We start from the raw sequence: 16,431 nt of genomic DNA, 5'->3' as shown, positions 1-16,431 counted from the left end.
GAGAGAGAGAGGGAGAGAGAGAGGGAGAGAGAGAGGGAGAGAGAGAGGGAGAGAGAGGCGAGAAAGGCTTGTCAATAGGCTCGGGCCTGCCTGGGCCTGCTCAGGACACCACAGCCCCTTAGGTCTGGGTTTGACAGCCCTCAAAAGGACTGGCCACTGTCCTGTTCTCAGCGGGAAGCTCCAGGCCCACAGCTAGGGCGGGGAAGCGAGCGGGCTGAGGGCCTACTTCTACAGCGCAGGCGCCACCTACGCCCTGCACGTCTTCCTGCCCACCCCTGCGGCGGCGCTGCAGTCTCCCAGCTGGCCTGGGTGAGGCAGGCAAGGCGGGGCTTTCACCAGGAGGGGTGCTCGACGCCCCGGGTCCCCTACGTGACCCAGAAGGTGCCGCGCTCCTCCAGCAGGCTGACGGAGCGGTTGGAGAGTGAGGCGGCGTCCTGCACAGGCTTGTAGCCAAAGAGGCGCATGGCGGGGCCGCAGGCAGCCTGTACCACCTGCGCTAGCTTGAAGGGCATGCTGAAGCGCCACTTCTCAAACTGCTCCGAGGAGTTCTTCTGCGTGGAGTAGATGCCGTCGTGCGCCGCCTGGGTGTTTTTCTGGATCCAGTCCTCCACCTGCGGGGTCAGGGGAATGCCTGCAAAGCGGTACATCTCCTGGGCCTTCTGCAGCGGCCTGAGGGCCACGTCCTCGTAGCGCACCAGCATGTAGCGGCCCCGCAGCCAGGCCGGCTGCCTCAGGCCCAGCTCAGCGGACAGGCGGATGCTCTCACAGTTGCCCTTCAGCCGCAGCACCTCCTCCTCCCTCAGCTGGTCCTGTCCCTTGGCCAGCCACTTCTTCCAGGTCTCGTACTTGTCAGCAAAGGCCACCATGCGGGAGGCTAGCACAGCGCGGGGGTCGCGCACCAGCTGGATGACGCGGAGGTCCAGACGGGGGTCCTCGGCCAGCGGCTGCAGGAACTCCAGCTGCCGTATGCGGACGGCCTTGATTGCCATGTGCTCCTTGCGGCGGCAGGCCTCGGAAGCCAGCGTCATGTTGAGGAGGCCGCAGCGGCGGTTCTTGCAGGGGTACTTCTCGAATACCTTCTTGACGAGGGGCGTGCAGACGGGGTCCTCGCAGAGGGAGCGGCTGGAGCCCCGGCGGAACACGAACTGGGTCAGGTGGTCCTCGGGTGCCGGGATGATGAAATGCTCCAGGAGGTACAGGTCGCACAGGAAGAGCTGCTTGAGCACGTCGCGGTATACCAGGGCCGAGCCTGCAGCGTTGGCGCCGCCCTGCTCGAAAGACACCGTGCGCTCGATGTGCCACAGCGGCTCGAAGAGGTAGAAGATGTTGCCCTGCTGATTGAAGAACTCGCCCACAAACGAGGAGCCCGTGCGCGTGGTGGCCATGAGGAGCAAGTGGCGCCGGGGCGGGGCCTCGGCGGGTGGGCGGGACTCCTGCTCCCACTCTGTGGTCTCCTCCTCCGCCTCCTCTGCCGGCGCCACGCCTAGCTGCAGACTGAAGTTTCGCAGGCGGCTCTGCAGCTGCGTGAAGGCCGAATCCAGCTCACTCAGGGACAGGAGGGATGCGTTCTCGGCCAAGACTAGGGCTGGGTCGGTGCTATTGGCATCTACCAGGGATTGGGGGATCTGCTTCAGTTTGTCCGAGACCCTGTGAGAACAGAGGGATACCGGGGTCAATGACTGACTGGGGACTCCATCCCCTGTGCCACCCTGAGGAGCATCCCAGGATAATCACCCAGAAGCCGACTCTGAGGCAAGGATTTGAGTGTAAGTAGTTTATTTGGGACTTGATCACAGGAAGAACGGGTAGAGGGGTAGGGAAGTGAGGCAGGGAGGAAAGGAAGTCCATAAGGGTGAGCAGGCTACCCCTGTGGCCAAATCGCCCTGCAGGAGGAACCCCAGGAGATGGTGTAGATAGAACACACCTCAGGATTCTCTACCCAAGGGGTGTGAAGCTCCCAGTTGGCCTTGACTGAGGGCTGCTCCCAGAGGCATTTACTCCCCAGGACTTGTGGCTTGCCAGTGTGCAGGTGGAGAGAATGCCCTCAGGTGGAGAGTTGCAGGATCTTGCAATAGGACCCAGTAGGCACAAACTGGAGCAGTCCATGCTAAGGAACCCAGGCAGGGCACTGACATAGTGCCTACTACATAGCCCTATTCCTAACCTACCCATCCTGGTTGATGCTTTCTTGCAGGGGTTGTGCTTGGGAGAGAAGGTCTGTGAAATCTTTCTATGTCTTGCAGGCCCACTAGCAGGGCCACTGCACACAGCGGTACACTGCCAACTCTAGGGGGCAGCATTCCCAGCGTAGCTGTTGTGAGTGCACACCCCTGGAGTTGAACAGTGCACAACCTGGGCAGCTGAACATGGCAGCCCTGCCCATCACGGTATCTGTACCAGGACCCTGCCTCACCCTCATCCATGACTTCACATTGCTATAGGAGATATGCTGTTAATGTGAGGCATCATCCTAGGCCAGGAAGTTAATTAATAATAATAACCACAGCCAGCAAGTACAGGACACCAACTGTGTGTCAGGCACAGGGCTAAACGCTTTTACATTTTCTTATTTAATCTTTACAACAAGGCAGGCCCCATTATTAGTCACATTTTACAGAAGAGAGACTTAAGACAGAAAAGTGAAATAATTTGTCTAAGCTGTCACAGCTAGAAAGGGCCAGAATCAGGGGAATTCCCTGGCGGTCCAGTAGTTAGGACTCCATACTTCCACTGCAGGGGTCATGGGTTCAATCCCTGGTGGGGGGACTAAGATCCTGAAAGACGTGCGGTGCGGCCAAAAAAAAAAAAAAAAAAAGTGCCAGAATCAGGATTCCAACTCAGACTGCCTGAGTCTGGAGCCCAAGTCTCACAGCTGTGCAGTCATGAGGACATGGGCATGACCTACTGCCTGGGCACAGGAGAGGTCTGATGATTACTGGCTGAGGGATTGCCTTTGTAGGTCCACAGAGTGCCCTATAAGCTACCTCTCTGCCCCCACCCACCCCACTTTGATAGGGAAGACTTGTGCTTGTATCCCTCACCTTGATATGATTTTATTTTCCTTTTCAATGAAGACAAAAACCACCACCACAAAAGCCAGGAAAAGGGCATATTTGCTCCTCATTCTCAGGCTGTGCAGAAAGTGTCGGCAGTCCTGGGGCAGAGTGAGTCCTTTCTCCATGGGGAAGGGTAGGGCCATGGGCACTCAGCTTGGGGACATCACTCAGGACCTGGCTCGTTGTTCAGGTGGGGGACACCTGGTCCTGTGGAGAGATGAGCGGTCAGGACACCCTTGTCTGTAGATGAGAACAAACAGGAGCTTTTCCACCAGACTTTTGGGGACCACAGCCCTGTTTTGTCAGAACCCCAGACCCACTCTCCCAATGGACTATGCCCCAGAGACTTGAAATGAGGTCATTCAAAATACCAATGAACCTTCTGATTCGTCCATGTCACTTCCAGCAGTTTATGCTTTGACTTCACGCATGACTGAAAGGCAAGTGTATGAAAAGAATACTCCTTGCAGTAAACATGTTTGCAATAGCCAAAGAGTGAAAACATCTAAATAAAATATGATGGAGCAAGCAATGGATTATTATGCAGCCACAAAGAATAATGAGGTGGATCTACTAATGCTGATGTGAATAATCTACTATATATTGGGTTGGCCAAAAAGTTCGCTCAGGATTTTCCATAAGATGTTACAGAAAAACCCAAATGAACTTTTTGGCCAACCCAATATGTTATAATTTTATATATAAATAATGTGTATATATTATACATAAGTAAGCTGCAGACATAGTGTGTTTATATAGGCTAGGGTTTCTTAGCGTCAGCACTATTGACTTTTAAAAAAAATTTTATTGGAGTGTAGTTGATTTACAATGTTGTGTTAGTTTCTGCTGTACAGCAGAGTGAATCAGTTATATGTACACATATATCCCCTCTTTTTAAGATTCTTTTTCCATATAGGTCATTACAGAGTTCCCTGTGCTATACAGTATGTCCTTATTAGTTATCTACTTTATATATAGTAGTGTGTATATGTCAATCCCAATCTCCCAATTTATGCCCCCGCTTTCCCCCTTGGTAACCATAAGTTTGTTTTCTACATCTGTGACTCTATTTCTGTTTTGTAAATAAGTTCATTTGTACCCTTTTTTAATATTCCACATATGATCAATTTCATATGATATTTGTCTTTCTCTGACTTACTTCACTCAGTATGACAATCTAGGTCCGTCCATGTTGCTGCAAATGGCATTATTTCGTTCTTTTTTATGTCAGCACTAATAACATTTTAGATCAGATAATTCTTTGTTGTGGGGATTGTCCTGTGCATTGTAGGATGTTTAACAGCATCGTTGGCCTCTACTCATTAGATAACAGTAGAATCCCCTTTGCTCAGATGTGACAATCAAAAATATCTCCAGACATTGTGAAATGTCCTCTGGGCAGGGGGGAGGTACAAAATCATCCCAGGTTGAGAACCTCTGATGTAGTATGATCCCATTTGAAAAAAGAAAATTAAGGGAGAGAAAAGTGGACTGTGACCGACCACAGGCATACACAAGGCCTGTAACAAGGAGACGGGTAGGTCAGGAGAGAAGGATGGGGTGAGTCTTAATGCTTGCTGTGTAACACTGTGCACCATTAGAAATTTTACCATGCAGATGTATAATTTTTGTTTTTGTTTTTTGTTGGCTGCGTTGGGTCTTCGTTGCTGCGCGCGGGCTTTCTCTAGTTGCGATGAGCGGGAGCTACTCTTCGTTGTGGTGCATGGGCTTCTCATTGCAGCGGCTTCTCTTGTTGCGGAGCACGGGCTCTAGGTGCGCGGGCTTCAGTAGTTGTGGCTCGTGGGTTCTAGAGCGCAGGCTCAGTAGTTGTGGTACATGGGCTTAGTTGCTCCGCGGCATGTGAGATCTTCCCGGACCCGGGATTGAGCCCGCGTCCCCTGCATTGGCAGGCAGATTCTTAACCATTGTGCTACCAGGGAAGTCCCGGATGTATAATTTTTTAAAAATTAACTAAAGGTTTTCCACCATAGCATGTGAATTCTAACAAAGTCCTTCACATGGCCTCGGCCTTCAGGTCTCAGCTTCGTGGGGCAGCTTCCCCGGGATAGGTTAGGCCTCCTTGGCCCCGCCACAGTACAAAGACTCTCTTTAGCACCTGAGACTTTGTCATAAAGCAGGCCCACTTATAATGACTTGTTCAGTGCTGATCATCCCTTTGGGGAGGGCGGGGAGTTTGTCTGGCTCCCTCATTATCCCTTAGCACTGGGCCAGGCACACAGGAGACACTCATGCACGGCTGCTAAATGACAGAATGGTTAAAGGAATAAATGACACTTAGCGGAAAGTGTATATATTTTTTAAAGCTGGAGTAAAAACACCATTGCCCAATGGAGCCTGAATCACCATTTCTTTCACTCGTCCTCACCATCACACACACACACTGTCCCATACCACAAGCCGCAAGATTCCAGCACAACCCCCTCTTCCAAAAGTCTATCCCTTTCTCCACAAGGACCCTCATCCATGGGAGAGAGTCTGCTCCAAGTTTGGAAAAATCTTATTGTGACCTTGTGCAGGACATCCAGGACCATCCTTCTTTCTGGGAATAATGAATTTCTTCCAAGCTGATGACATGGGGGAGTGGGGGGGGCAGAAAGGAGGGTCCCAGGGCTGCACCTTCATCACACAATGGAAGTGGCTTTAGGGACAGCCAGAAAATCTACCCTCTGGAGAAAGCAGTGAGGCTTGTGAGAAGACAGATGTGTACCCTGTCAGCTGGAGTGGAGTTCCTCAGCTGTGCAGGGCAGAGTGGTGGTGGGGCAGTGGGCAGCTCTCCCTGGCAGAATGCTGGGGTGCTTTGTGAGTGTGGGTAGTTGGAGGGGAGCCAGGAGGGAAGAGGGCCGCAAGGCCATTTCAAGGGCAACTGAATATTTTTGCCTCTTCCTAATTCTTCTGGGCCATTTCCTATGCACTCATTAAACAGATATTTTCTGAGCACCTCCTATGTGCCATTCTAGGCACTGGCAATACAGCAGTGAACAAGCAGACCCAGCCCATGCCCTCATGGGGCTTACACTCTGGTTGAAAGAGTCAACTAGAAGGATATGGGTAGATGAAATTTATAAAGTTACTACTCTATACCTGGTGTCATGCTAAGCACTTGATTTGCATTTCCTCATTTCACAAAAGCCCTATTAGGTAGCGACCAGCCCATTTTACAGATGAGGAAACTGAGGTTGAGAGAGATTAATTAATTTGCCCAAGGTTCCTCCAGCGGCAGCCTGATCACCCCTCTCAGATCTACGTCATTCCAGCCTCTTGATGTTCCACAGTGACACCCCCCCACCCCCGCCATAGCACATGTGGTTGGGCTTTCCAGCTGATGGTCTGTCTTTCTCCCATTCCCAGACTGCAAGTTCTCTGAAGTCAGGACCAGCGTCTAGAATGGCATCCACCACATATCAGCTGCCCAGCAAATCACTGGTGAGTCAACCCGTTGAAGCTGGTGCCTGGAAGGCTGTCAGCATTCATTTGCAGAATGCCGGGCAGGGCCATGTTCCCCATGCACCCAGTTTAGCCTGTGGTGGGATGCGAGGCCACCTATCCTGCTGGGAGGGTGAGCCCCAGTACTGAGTCTGCAGAGCACAAAGGATTGAAATCCTAGCTTTCTTCCCTCTCGGCTCTCAGCTGAGAGTTGCCTGGGTCTGATGATGTGAGGGAAGCAGAAGGAGCTAGGACCAAAAGTCCTGGGCTCTTATCCTTTCTGCATGTCTACCATGCTGTGTGGCATTGTATAAGTGACTTAACCTCTCTGGGCCTCACTTTCTTCACTGGTAGCATGGAAAGGGTGGTTCCTACTGCATAAAGTTGTTGTGAGGAGCAGTATCTGGTACATGGGAGAGGGAGAAAAGGCAGGTGTGGCCCAGGGGGAGTTGCGTTCACTGTCTTCTCTCTTTTGGGTCTAACATCTTTGGTAAGATTTACAACTTTGGCTGCCTCGATGACAAAGATCCTGAACCTTCTCCTCCCCTCCCTTCCGGGCACTGTTTCTATTTTTGAGTCGCTGTCCCAGCCCCCTCACCCCCCAAATAATACCAGATTCCTGAGAACCTTCACGACATTGCCCTAAAAGGAAGACGCAAGGGTGAAAACTCCCTCCAAATGAAACCGCAGGCAGGCTGTTGGCTCCTTTGCCCTGCCCAGGCAGGCTACCCCTAGGGTTAGCTTTGGCAGGCCAGCAGGCAAGTGGGCAGGCAGGCGAGAGAGGTTTAGACCCGGGAGTAGCAGAGGGTCACAGATGCCAGGAGGTCACGGGTCATGAGGGACGAGAACAGGGCTGGGATAGGGGTCACTCAGGTAGAACCTGGCCTGCAGGAGGCCCTTTGCAAGAAGTGTGTCTGTGATATCTGTGACACTGGACAAAACTTTGTGCTACCTCCCTCCCCAAACCCGTGGTGCCCCCCTTGCTTAGCTCATGGGAAGAATGAAAAATCTCTTCCTTTACTTGACGGATGCCATCTCCCAGGGGAGTACTTGATACCTTCCCTCCCCCCAACACCAGCAAAAGGAAATTGTGACAGCCAAAGGAAAAGGTGGTACGTCCCTGCTGGGATGCCAGTGGAGGTCATATTTCCAGGGCACCAGGGTCAGTGCTGAGGAAGGCCAGGGGCAGGTGCCAGCCCAGCTCTGCCTGGATGCAGTGGGGAGTGGGGCAGCCGTCCTGGGCTCAGTACTCAGTACTCAGCTCAAATGTCCCCTCCTCCGGAGTCCTTCCCTGACCACTGACCTAAAGTTGACCATCTCCCCTCTCCCTATCATGTTCCCTCCCAGCACCCTGCTTTACTTCCTTCCAGGATGGAAGTGTACTTGTTTGCTGCCTATTTCAGTCACTGGAATGTGAGCTCGCTGAGGGGAGAGCTCTCTGTCTGCTTCCTCCTTGTATGCCCAGCGCCCGGCTCCATGTGCACCAGGCATAGTAGGTGTCTCATAATTTTCGTAGAATGAATAGATGGATGCCCTTTCCAAAGCACTTAGCCCACTGTGAGATGCTTAATCATTCTAGGTTGATGGAAAATACAAAGAGGAAGAAGAAAAAGCCCTTGTTCCCTGAGTGAAGCATATGTGTGCGCTGTGACCTGTGCTGTGGGTATGCACTGATTATATGTCCTGAGTGTGTACTACAAGCGTGGGCTGAATGGATACTACACGTATATACTACAGGTGTGTGCTACGAGTGTGTACTATGGGCAAACCTTGGTGCTTGGGGCTTCACATACGTCAGTCTCTTGAATTATATCAATCTGGGATGCCTTTTTGAGGATAAAGAAACTAGGCCTTGTGGCTTTCAGTTCCAAGTCTCTACAGCTATGTGCTAACAGTAGGGAGGGCAGAAACCAGCGAAGGCGTCCTAGGCAATCTCAGTGAGGGAGCGCACTGGAAAGAAAGCAGGCTGTGATCTGAGGCCCGAAACTCTAGGCACCAGCTCCCCTACCCGGCTCTCCCCTCGGAGGCCTTTCTGCTCAGGCCTCCCTCGTGACCTGGCAAGGGGCCTTCACAAGAGAACAGCTTTCTACTTGGATGGCTCCCAGGCAGGCCCTGGGCCTGCTGCTGCCTCCCGTGGGGGAGGTGGGGTCCCCGAGTCTGCTGTGAACAGCGCTCTGATAAGGGATGGGCCCTGCCAGACGTTGCATCAGGCAGCAAAGCTCCACTCCCCTCCCTTGGCTTGCTCGGGGCCAAGAGCACAGTGGGGACTGGGGCCTCAGCTGTGGCAGGCCCTGCTCACAGCCTTTGCACTGGGCAGGAGGGGCAGCCGCCTGAGCCGAGGGAGGCCAGGAGCTGAGATGGACGAGGCTCCTGGGCAGAGATGCGAGCAGTGAAGCCCATCGTGGGAAAATTCTGAACTAACTCATGAGCCGCAGCCCTCGGGGGCCGGGAAGCTGCCGCAACCATGCCGTGTCGCCAGACACCTGGGAAGGGAGACCTTGGGGGGCTTTCTGTGAGTTGTCTCTGGATCCCCTAGAGTGGAGACGGAGGGCAGGAGCACACGTGCTCATAGGTGACCTCTGCTTGGGGGATGCAGGAGTCCATCCAGGGGCCTGTCCAGGCAAGGTTCTGTTTCACAAAGGGACGCCCAGAGATGGCTTGGGCTGTCGAGCTTAGCATCTGACAAGAGAGTAAATGGCCAGGAGCCGTTGGATGAACCAGTGAGCGAAGGAATGAGAGAACGAGGAAGTGGATGGAGGCCTGGCTGATGGATGCTTCCCTGCGCAGCCCGGGGCTATCATTCCTCCCCAGGTCCCTCACATCCCAGGGCTCCAGCTTCCTCTCCCAAGAACAAACCATCTAAAACTTCCTTTTGGGCACATGTCCATCCTCAGCCAAGATAGAGCCAGAGTACGTGCTCCAAAGGTAGAGTTATGTGTCACCTGAGTGGCAGTGGGCATCCAAGAACTCGTGAGAAGCTGTGGGCCAGAGCCACGAGGTGGACCACGGGGCTGAGGCCAGCCTGGTCGGGGTGGGGCCTCCACAGACTCGGAGGGAGCCAGCCCTGGCCGGGACAGACCCCGCTGCCCCTCGGCCCCGTTTGGCTGTGCGGGAGTAAGGGGCAGCACACTCTCTACCCCCAGGGCCTGCTCAGCTGTGTGAGAAGCACATCCTGTGCAGAACGCTGATGGCTGCACGGATACGGGCCCCGAGAACAGTCCCAGCCTCCCTGTCCGCACAGGTACTTCCCGTGCCTCTCACGCTGAACCCTAGGCCCTGGGCCACGTCGGAGCCGACCCACTGCTCTGGGCTTTCCCTTGCCCAGTCAGGAGCTGCAGCAGAGGCTGGTGTCCAGGAGGCCCCTAGCCATGCAGCCAGGCAGCCTGGTGAGGAGTCTGTTGGCTTCTTTGGAACCGACCTGGACGTGGGCTGAGATTCGTGGCCAAGGATGTGCACCCAGCTCTGGAAGTCCAGTGTGTGAGAAGCGACTTGAGTGTCTCAGCAGACAGGGTTGGCTAAGTAACTGCAGTGCATTGGCACAATGAAAGCAAGCCAGGCAGGGGTTAAAAACGCGGATGCGCAGCTACAAAAATGGAGTATTAAGTGATGATTCTTTTCACTTTCTACCCTTTTGGATTTGAATTTTTGACAACCACGCACATGTACCACTTTAATGGATAAGCTTTAAAATCTCATCTGAAGCTTAAAAAGAGAAATGTAAGATTACTTTGAAAGCGGCGTGGAAAATGCATTGGAAGAAGGAAGGACTGGAGGCCGGGAGAGCAGGCTGTCCCTTCTGCACTGGTCCAGGAGAGAGGAGGCGGCCTGAGCAAGCAGGGACAGAGTGGACAAGAGGAAGGACAGACATGTGAAACCTTAAGGAAACCCGCGTGGTGCGTGTGACTTGCATAGCGTGGATGAGCCTTGAGGACAGTATGCTTATGAAGTGAAATAAGCCAGACACAAAAGGACAAATCCTGTATGGTTCAACGTACATGAGGTACCTAGAGGAGTGCAATTCGTAGAGACAGAAAGGAGAAGGGTGGTTGCCTGGCCCTGGGGGCAGGGGAAATGGGGAGTTGGTGTTTAATGAGGGCACAGTGTCAGTTTGGGAAAATGAAAAAGTTCTGGAGATGGATAGTGGTGAAGGTGGCACAACGTGAATGCACTTAATGCCACTGAACTATGCACTTAAAAATGGTTAAAATAGGGGCTTCCCTGGTGGCACGGTGGTTGAGAATCCGCCTGCCGATGCAGGGGACACGGCTTCGTGCCCCGGTCTGGGAAGATCCCACATGCTGTGGAGCGGCTGGGCCCGTGAGCCATGGCTGCTGAGCTTGTGCGTCCGGAGGCTGTGCTCCGCAACGGGAGAGGCCACAAAAGTAAAAGGCCCGCGTACCAAAAAAAAAAAAAAAAAAAAAATTGTTAAAATAGTACATTTTATGGTATGTCTATTTTCCACAGTAAAAAAAAAAAAGAATTCATAAACAATAGGCAGGGTGAAGGAGGGCAACAGAGGACTCCAGGAGGATCCCTGGTTCCTTCCTTGGACAGCATTCCTTTTCTCTGCTGCACCCACAGCGCCTGGCACGTGGCAGGGCTCATGTTTGTGAGGTGAATGAATGGATTCGTAACTGTGTTTAAGAATTGGCTGAGTTTCTTGTAGTTTCTCTTCCCCCATGTCAGTGAGGAAGATGACTAACATGACATTGATTTTATATATAGAGAGAGAGAGAGGGAAAGAGACAGAGACAGAGAGACAGACATAGAGACACAGACAGACATTTTGGAAAAGCCTAAACAAATTATACAGTGACTGGGCTTCCCAGGTGGCGCAGTGGTTGAGAGTCCGCCTGACGACGCAGGGGACACGGGTTCGTGCCCCGGTCCGGGAAGATCCCACATGCCGCGGAGCGGCTGGGCCCGTGAGCCATGGCCGCTGAGCCTGCGCGTCTGGAGCCTGTGCTCCGCAACGGGAGAGGCCGCAGCAGTGAGAGGCCCGCGTACCGCAAAAAAACAACAACAAAAAAATTATACAGTGACTGTCTTGATTTCTTTGCTTTTACATATTGACTTTGAAGCCCTGTGACCTTAGGAAAGGAGCTTAAACTTGAGTGGTTTCATTATTTATAAATGGGACACTTAACAGCATCTACTGTATATTCAGTGGTCGTGAGGAATTCAATAAGATGCTGGTGAAATGCTTAATCCAAGCCCAAGTTGTGATAAATGGTCCTACTAAGGAACCACTCACCCTGTCTTTACAGATGCAGCAGACTCTGTGGCTTGTGACTAGTGGCAAGTACTGGAATGGTTGCAGTGGGGTGGGGGTCTCAGTCCCTTAAAAATACCAGGGTGAAGGAAACAGTGATAACCTGATCTGACCACAGCTAGAGACACCCCTCAGGCAGAGCCAACATCTGCTCATTTATGGATAGCGTTTGGCTCTGGGCATCTCATCCTCTCTCAGCCTCATCTGGGGATAAACTTGCTGACTTTCCCCATCCCGAGCACTGCAGTCACCTGTAGCCCTGAAGCAGCAGAGCAGCAGAAGAGAGACCCAGAAACACCATAGGCAGAACCCTTAAGGATGCTCTCTCCCCAGCTTCCCTATAGGCCAGAGCTGCTCACAAATTCCATACGGCCTCCCATCTCCAGGAAGTGCTGAGTGCGCTGACAGGAGTGTGGCTGCAGAATGACAGAAGCCATGGGGTACGATGGACCCCTGCGGAGTAGCCAGCTCCACTCTGGCTGTGGTGAACAGAGGCATCAGGCCTCAGATCTGTCAGGCTGAGGTCAAGTTGAATGCCAGTGGATTTTGCCCCCAGGACAAAATCACGCTGTCAGCAGGGACTCAGGCCAGCAGCCTTACACAAAGCAGCTCGGCTTCCCAACTCTAGCTGTACTTGCCTTCAACTGTGCAAGTGTGCATTTCTTTTGGAAAGGCCCAAGAGAAATTTGTCCTATACACTACCCCACCAATCATGAAAAACATGGCTTTTGCCCTAAAACTGCAGAATGTCAGGATTGGAAAGGACTTGGAAATTTTCTTATCCACGCTTCCTCTTTTTTTCATCTATAGCAATTCAGGTTCAGAGAAGGGAAGTGCTTGACCAAGGCATAACTGGATGGTGACAAAACTTGAACTACTACATAGGTCTCCTGCCTCCCAGGTTAGTGATGGCCCTGCCAAACTTTATCACCCTGACTCTCATAACTTAGCCCACTCAATAACCTTCAGCACAGGGATGTCAAATAAATGGTACACATTCCACTCAGCAGTCCTATGCCTGGGGCAGACATCACTAATCAATCATTGTCCTCTTTTCAGCTGAGACTAGATGTAGCCTCATAAGCCTTCTCAGTGCAGTGCCAATCCATTAGAGCTGGCATGTGAGATAAAACCAGTTTGCCCCTCCAACTTTACGGGATCCTTACTGGCTACCAAACAAAATTCCTCACCCTCCTTTATTTTACCATTCTGCTGTCTGACATCACCCCTCAATGCCAGCCAAATTCCAAGTCTCCTCCTACATAAACCTTCCATTCAAGCACATGTGCCTTGTACATCCATCCTCCAAGCCTTTCATTTAACACATAAAGTCCTTTACTGAACAAAACACCACAGATTACAATTAATGGTGAGGTCACTAAGAATAGTTAAAGCATCAAAATTTGCAAAAAAAAATTGCTTTTGAAAAGAACTGCAATGGATGCAAGGTTCTTATAATTCTACCTTTCTCCCTCGCTTGGCTTGTGCTTTCATGAATGAGAGTGGAGGTAGCGTTACAGAGAGCCTAGGACACTGCACAGAATGGCTGCCAATCCCTTCCACACCACAGCTGGCAAAGATCTTCACACGGCTAATTTTATATTGTTAGTCACATGCCTTTATATGTTTTTATGAATAAGAGCCAAAATTTTAGAAGTCTTAGGGCTTTCCTACAAAGTGTTTTTTGGATTTTGAGAAAATTTGGGCAAGTCCATTGGAGTGTGTCCATAATCTGCCATGGGTATTACAGCAGAAAAAGGTTGAGGCCAGTCGCCTAAAGAAAGCATATACGGGCAAATCAAAATGATGCGTGGTGCCACTTTTTCCCATACTGGATTGAAGAACCAAATGTTCCATAATATATTGTGTGGGTGAAATTCTAGGGAAACAACTGGCAGAAACTTGGTGCTCACTGGGTACCCACATGCTCTCTACCTTCCCCAGCCCCTCCTGCAGTTAGGTTGGGCCAGTGACCAGGTTCTGACCTGTGGGGATGTAGGTTAAAGTGACATAAGCCACTTCAAGTCCTGTAAAATGATCCCACACGTTCCCCAGGTCCTCTCTTCTCTTGCTGTGACAAGACTGGAGGCCACATGTTCCAACTAGCTTAATACAATGTGGAAGCAGCCCAGATCCTGAGCCGCTGCTTGGAGAGTCACCCCACCTGCATCAGATGTGATGCAAGTACAAAATTAGCCTTTGTGGTGCTGAGCCACCATGACAGGATTTCTGAGATTACTGGGAAGAGAAAAACTCTCAATGCATAAGCCCAGGATCCCCTTCCTGCTTTCTCCTACTGACTGACATTCCTAAGGAGACTTTCTGCACCGGAGAATGTTCATGTAAGGGACAGATGGAGAGGAGAATTTCTTTTGCTCCCTGGTTTTTTTCCCAATCCTACTGTCTTCAATGCAGAGGATACAGAATTTGGATCATCCAGGGTGGTCCGCAGTCCCACAGTTTCCTCAAGCCCCCATTTAATCCTTCCTGTTAACAGTAGGCAGGGTCTTTATTCCTTGTGACTCCTCTTTCTCACCAGGGAGTTCTGCCCACCATCCAGGTGCCAGATCTGTAGGGGAGTTAGCGGTAGGAGAGAGGGGAGCAGCCTGGGTCTTCGCCCACACCGACTACTGCTATTGTCTGGGCTGATCAATGGCCACGAAGGAGTCCATCTATACCCAGCCCTTGGAGAGGACAGCCGGAGTCTGAAGGTGGGGAGAGAGGTCCAGGCTGTCAATGTCTAACTGCTCTGAGGACTAGACAGGGGGGACTTGCAATCAGACTTGGTTTGGGTGCCAGCTCTCCCATTTATTCTCTAGTGATTTTTTAAATTAATTAATTAATTAATTAATTAATGTATAGCTGCGTTGGGTCTTCGTTGTGCGTGGGCTTTCTCTAGTTGTGGTGAGCGGGGACTGCTCTTCGTTGCGGAGCACGGGCTTCAGTAGTTGTGGCACGTGGGCTCAGTAGTTGTGGCTCGCGGGCTCTACAGCGCAGGCTCAGTAGTTGGTTGTAGTGCACGGGCTTAGTTGCTCTGCGGCATGTGGGATCTTCGCGGACCAGGGCTCGAACCCATGTCCCCTGCATTGGCAGGCAGATTCTTAACCACTGCGCCACCAGGGAAGCCCTCTCTGGTGATTTTAAGCAAGGTATTTAACTGCTCTGAGCCTGGGTCAGCCCCACGGGGTTGTCGTGAGCATCAGGTAAGCTTGTGTGAGGCTCTGAAAATAAGGAGGACTGCATACAGGCTGGTCATCATTACAGGTCTGGACCAGTGTGAGCCAGATCCTGTCTATGCTGATGGCACTGTTGGTTTACACCCTGCACGCACATCTCTCTCCCAGCTGGGCTGCAGGCTGCCGCAGGGGAAGGACACTGGCTGATTCACGTTGCCTTTTCCTATGGAACCAGCCCAGAAAATCCTTGCCTGCTGTGGCTTTGCTGCTGCTATTACTATGGGCCAAGGACCCTCATTTCTGGCATGATTTGGAGGGCCGCTCACCTAATGCATCAGGTCCCAGGCCTAGACACACCTGGATATGGCAGTTGCCAAACAGTTTCAGCCTTCTCAGCTGGGAGGGCAAGTCATTTCGATTCCTGGGCCAAGGCCGATCAATTGGAAGTGGCTGCCTGAAGCGTGTTTGAAAAGGTCGCTCTCCGCAGGAAAAGAGTGTGGTGACTGCTTGGTGACGTCTACTGCGGCTAGAGGGGTAGCACGCCGTTGTGCATTCGCTGAACCTGCTTGAGCACTGCTTTTCGACCCTGACAGCATGTGAGAATTATCTGGAGTTTCAGAAATTGCTGAGGCCCGGGTCCCACACCCAGAAATTATGATTGAATTGGTCTGGGTATGGCTTGGGTATCGATTGTTTAACGCTCCCTAGGTGATGGAAGATGGAGAGCCGTGTCTTAGAGAGCACCCAGCTTCCTTAGAGAGCGCCACCTCAGGGCATCTCAGCCAGAGGAGCTGCTGCTGGTGTGCACCCTAGCTCAGCAGCAAGGCCATACTGACAGGAGGGTTGCTGATCTCTTGTTGCCCAGGCGTGGATGCCGGGTGAACATGCCAGTATTCTTGTTTTACTTGGGATACGGTGCTTGGGAAGCTTTTAGGCCTATGTTTGAGTGGTCCATTTAAAACCAGCTCCCTTATACCGTGGCATACTGCTCAGCAATAAAAAGGCATGCACTACAGATACAACAACTTGAATGAATTTGTGAGGTATTGAGTGAACGAAGCCAATTTCAAAAGGTGACATACTGCATGATTCCATTTATATAACATTCTTGAAATGACAAAATTATAAGATAGCAGAATAGATTAGTATTGCCAGGAGTTAAAGAATGGTGAGGGCAGAAGGGAAGTGGGCATAACTATAGTACAGCAACATGAGGGGTCCTTGTGGTGATGGAAATGTTCTGAATCTTGCCTATATCAGCATCAGTATCCTGGTTGTGATATTGCACTAGAGTTTTGCACCACTGGGGGAAACCGCATAACGGGTTCAAGGGATCTCTCTGTATGATTTCTTAAAACTGCACATGTATCTGTAATTATCTCAAAACCAAAAAAAAGTGTAATTAAATAGAAAAAAAGAAAAGAAAACCAGCCGCCACAACAGTAGGCAGGTTTTAAAGAGGTCTTTGGAAAATGGAGCTAGA

At 51.4% G+C, this 16,431-nt stretch overlaps 1 protein-coding gene across 1 annotated transcript in view; it reads right to left on the bottom strand.

The window, feature by feature from the left end:
• Positions 1-24: 24 nt before the first annotated feature.
• CHST3 (carbohydrate sulfotransferase 3) overlaps positions 25-16,431 on the bottom strand; it is a 36,733-nt gene continuing 20,326 nt past the window's right edge. Inside the window, exons 2-3 of the mRNA XM_029244560.1 lie at positions 3,042-3,263; positions 25-1,647 (exon numbers count right to left, since the gene is read on the bottom strand). Coding sequence (XP_029100393.1) covers positions 366-1,647; positions 3,042-3,199 — 1,440 coding nt within the window. The 5' untranslated portion in view covers positions 3,200-3,263 and the 3' untranslated portion in view covers positions 25-365. The remainder of the gene's footprint in view (positions 1,648-3,041; positions 3,264-16,431) is intronic.

The sequence above is a fragment of the Monodon monoceros genome, unplaced genomic scaffold, assembly GCF_005190385.1.
Source record: "Monodon monoceros isolate NGI ecotype Baffin Bay Population unplaced genomic scaffold, NGI_Narwhal_1 Super_Scaffold_4, whole genome shotgun sequence".
Classification (NCBI taxonomy): Eukaryota; Metazoa; Chordata; class Mammalia; order Artiodactyla; family Monodontidae; genus Monodon; species Monodon monoceros.
This window is presented reverse-complemented; position numbering and strand designations above follow the sequence as displayed.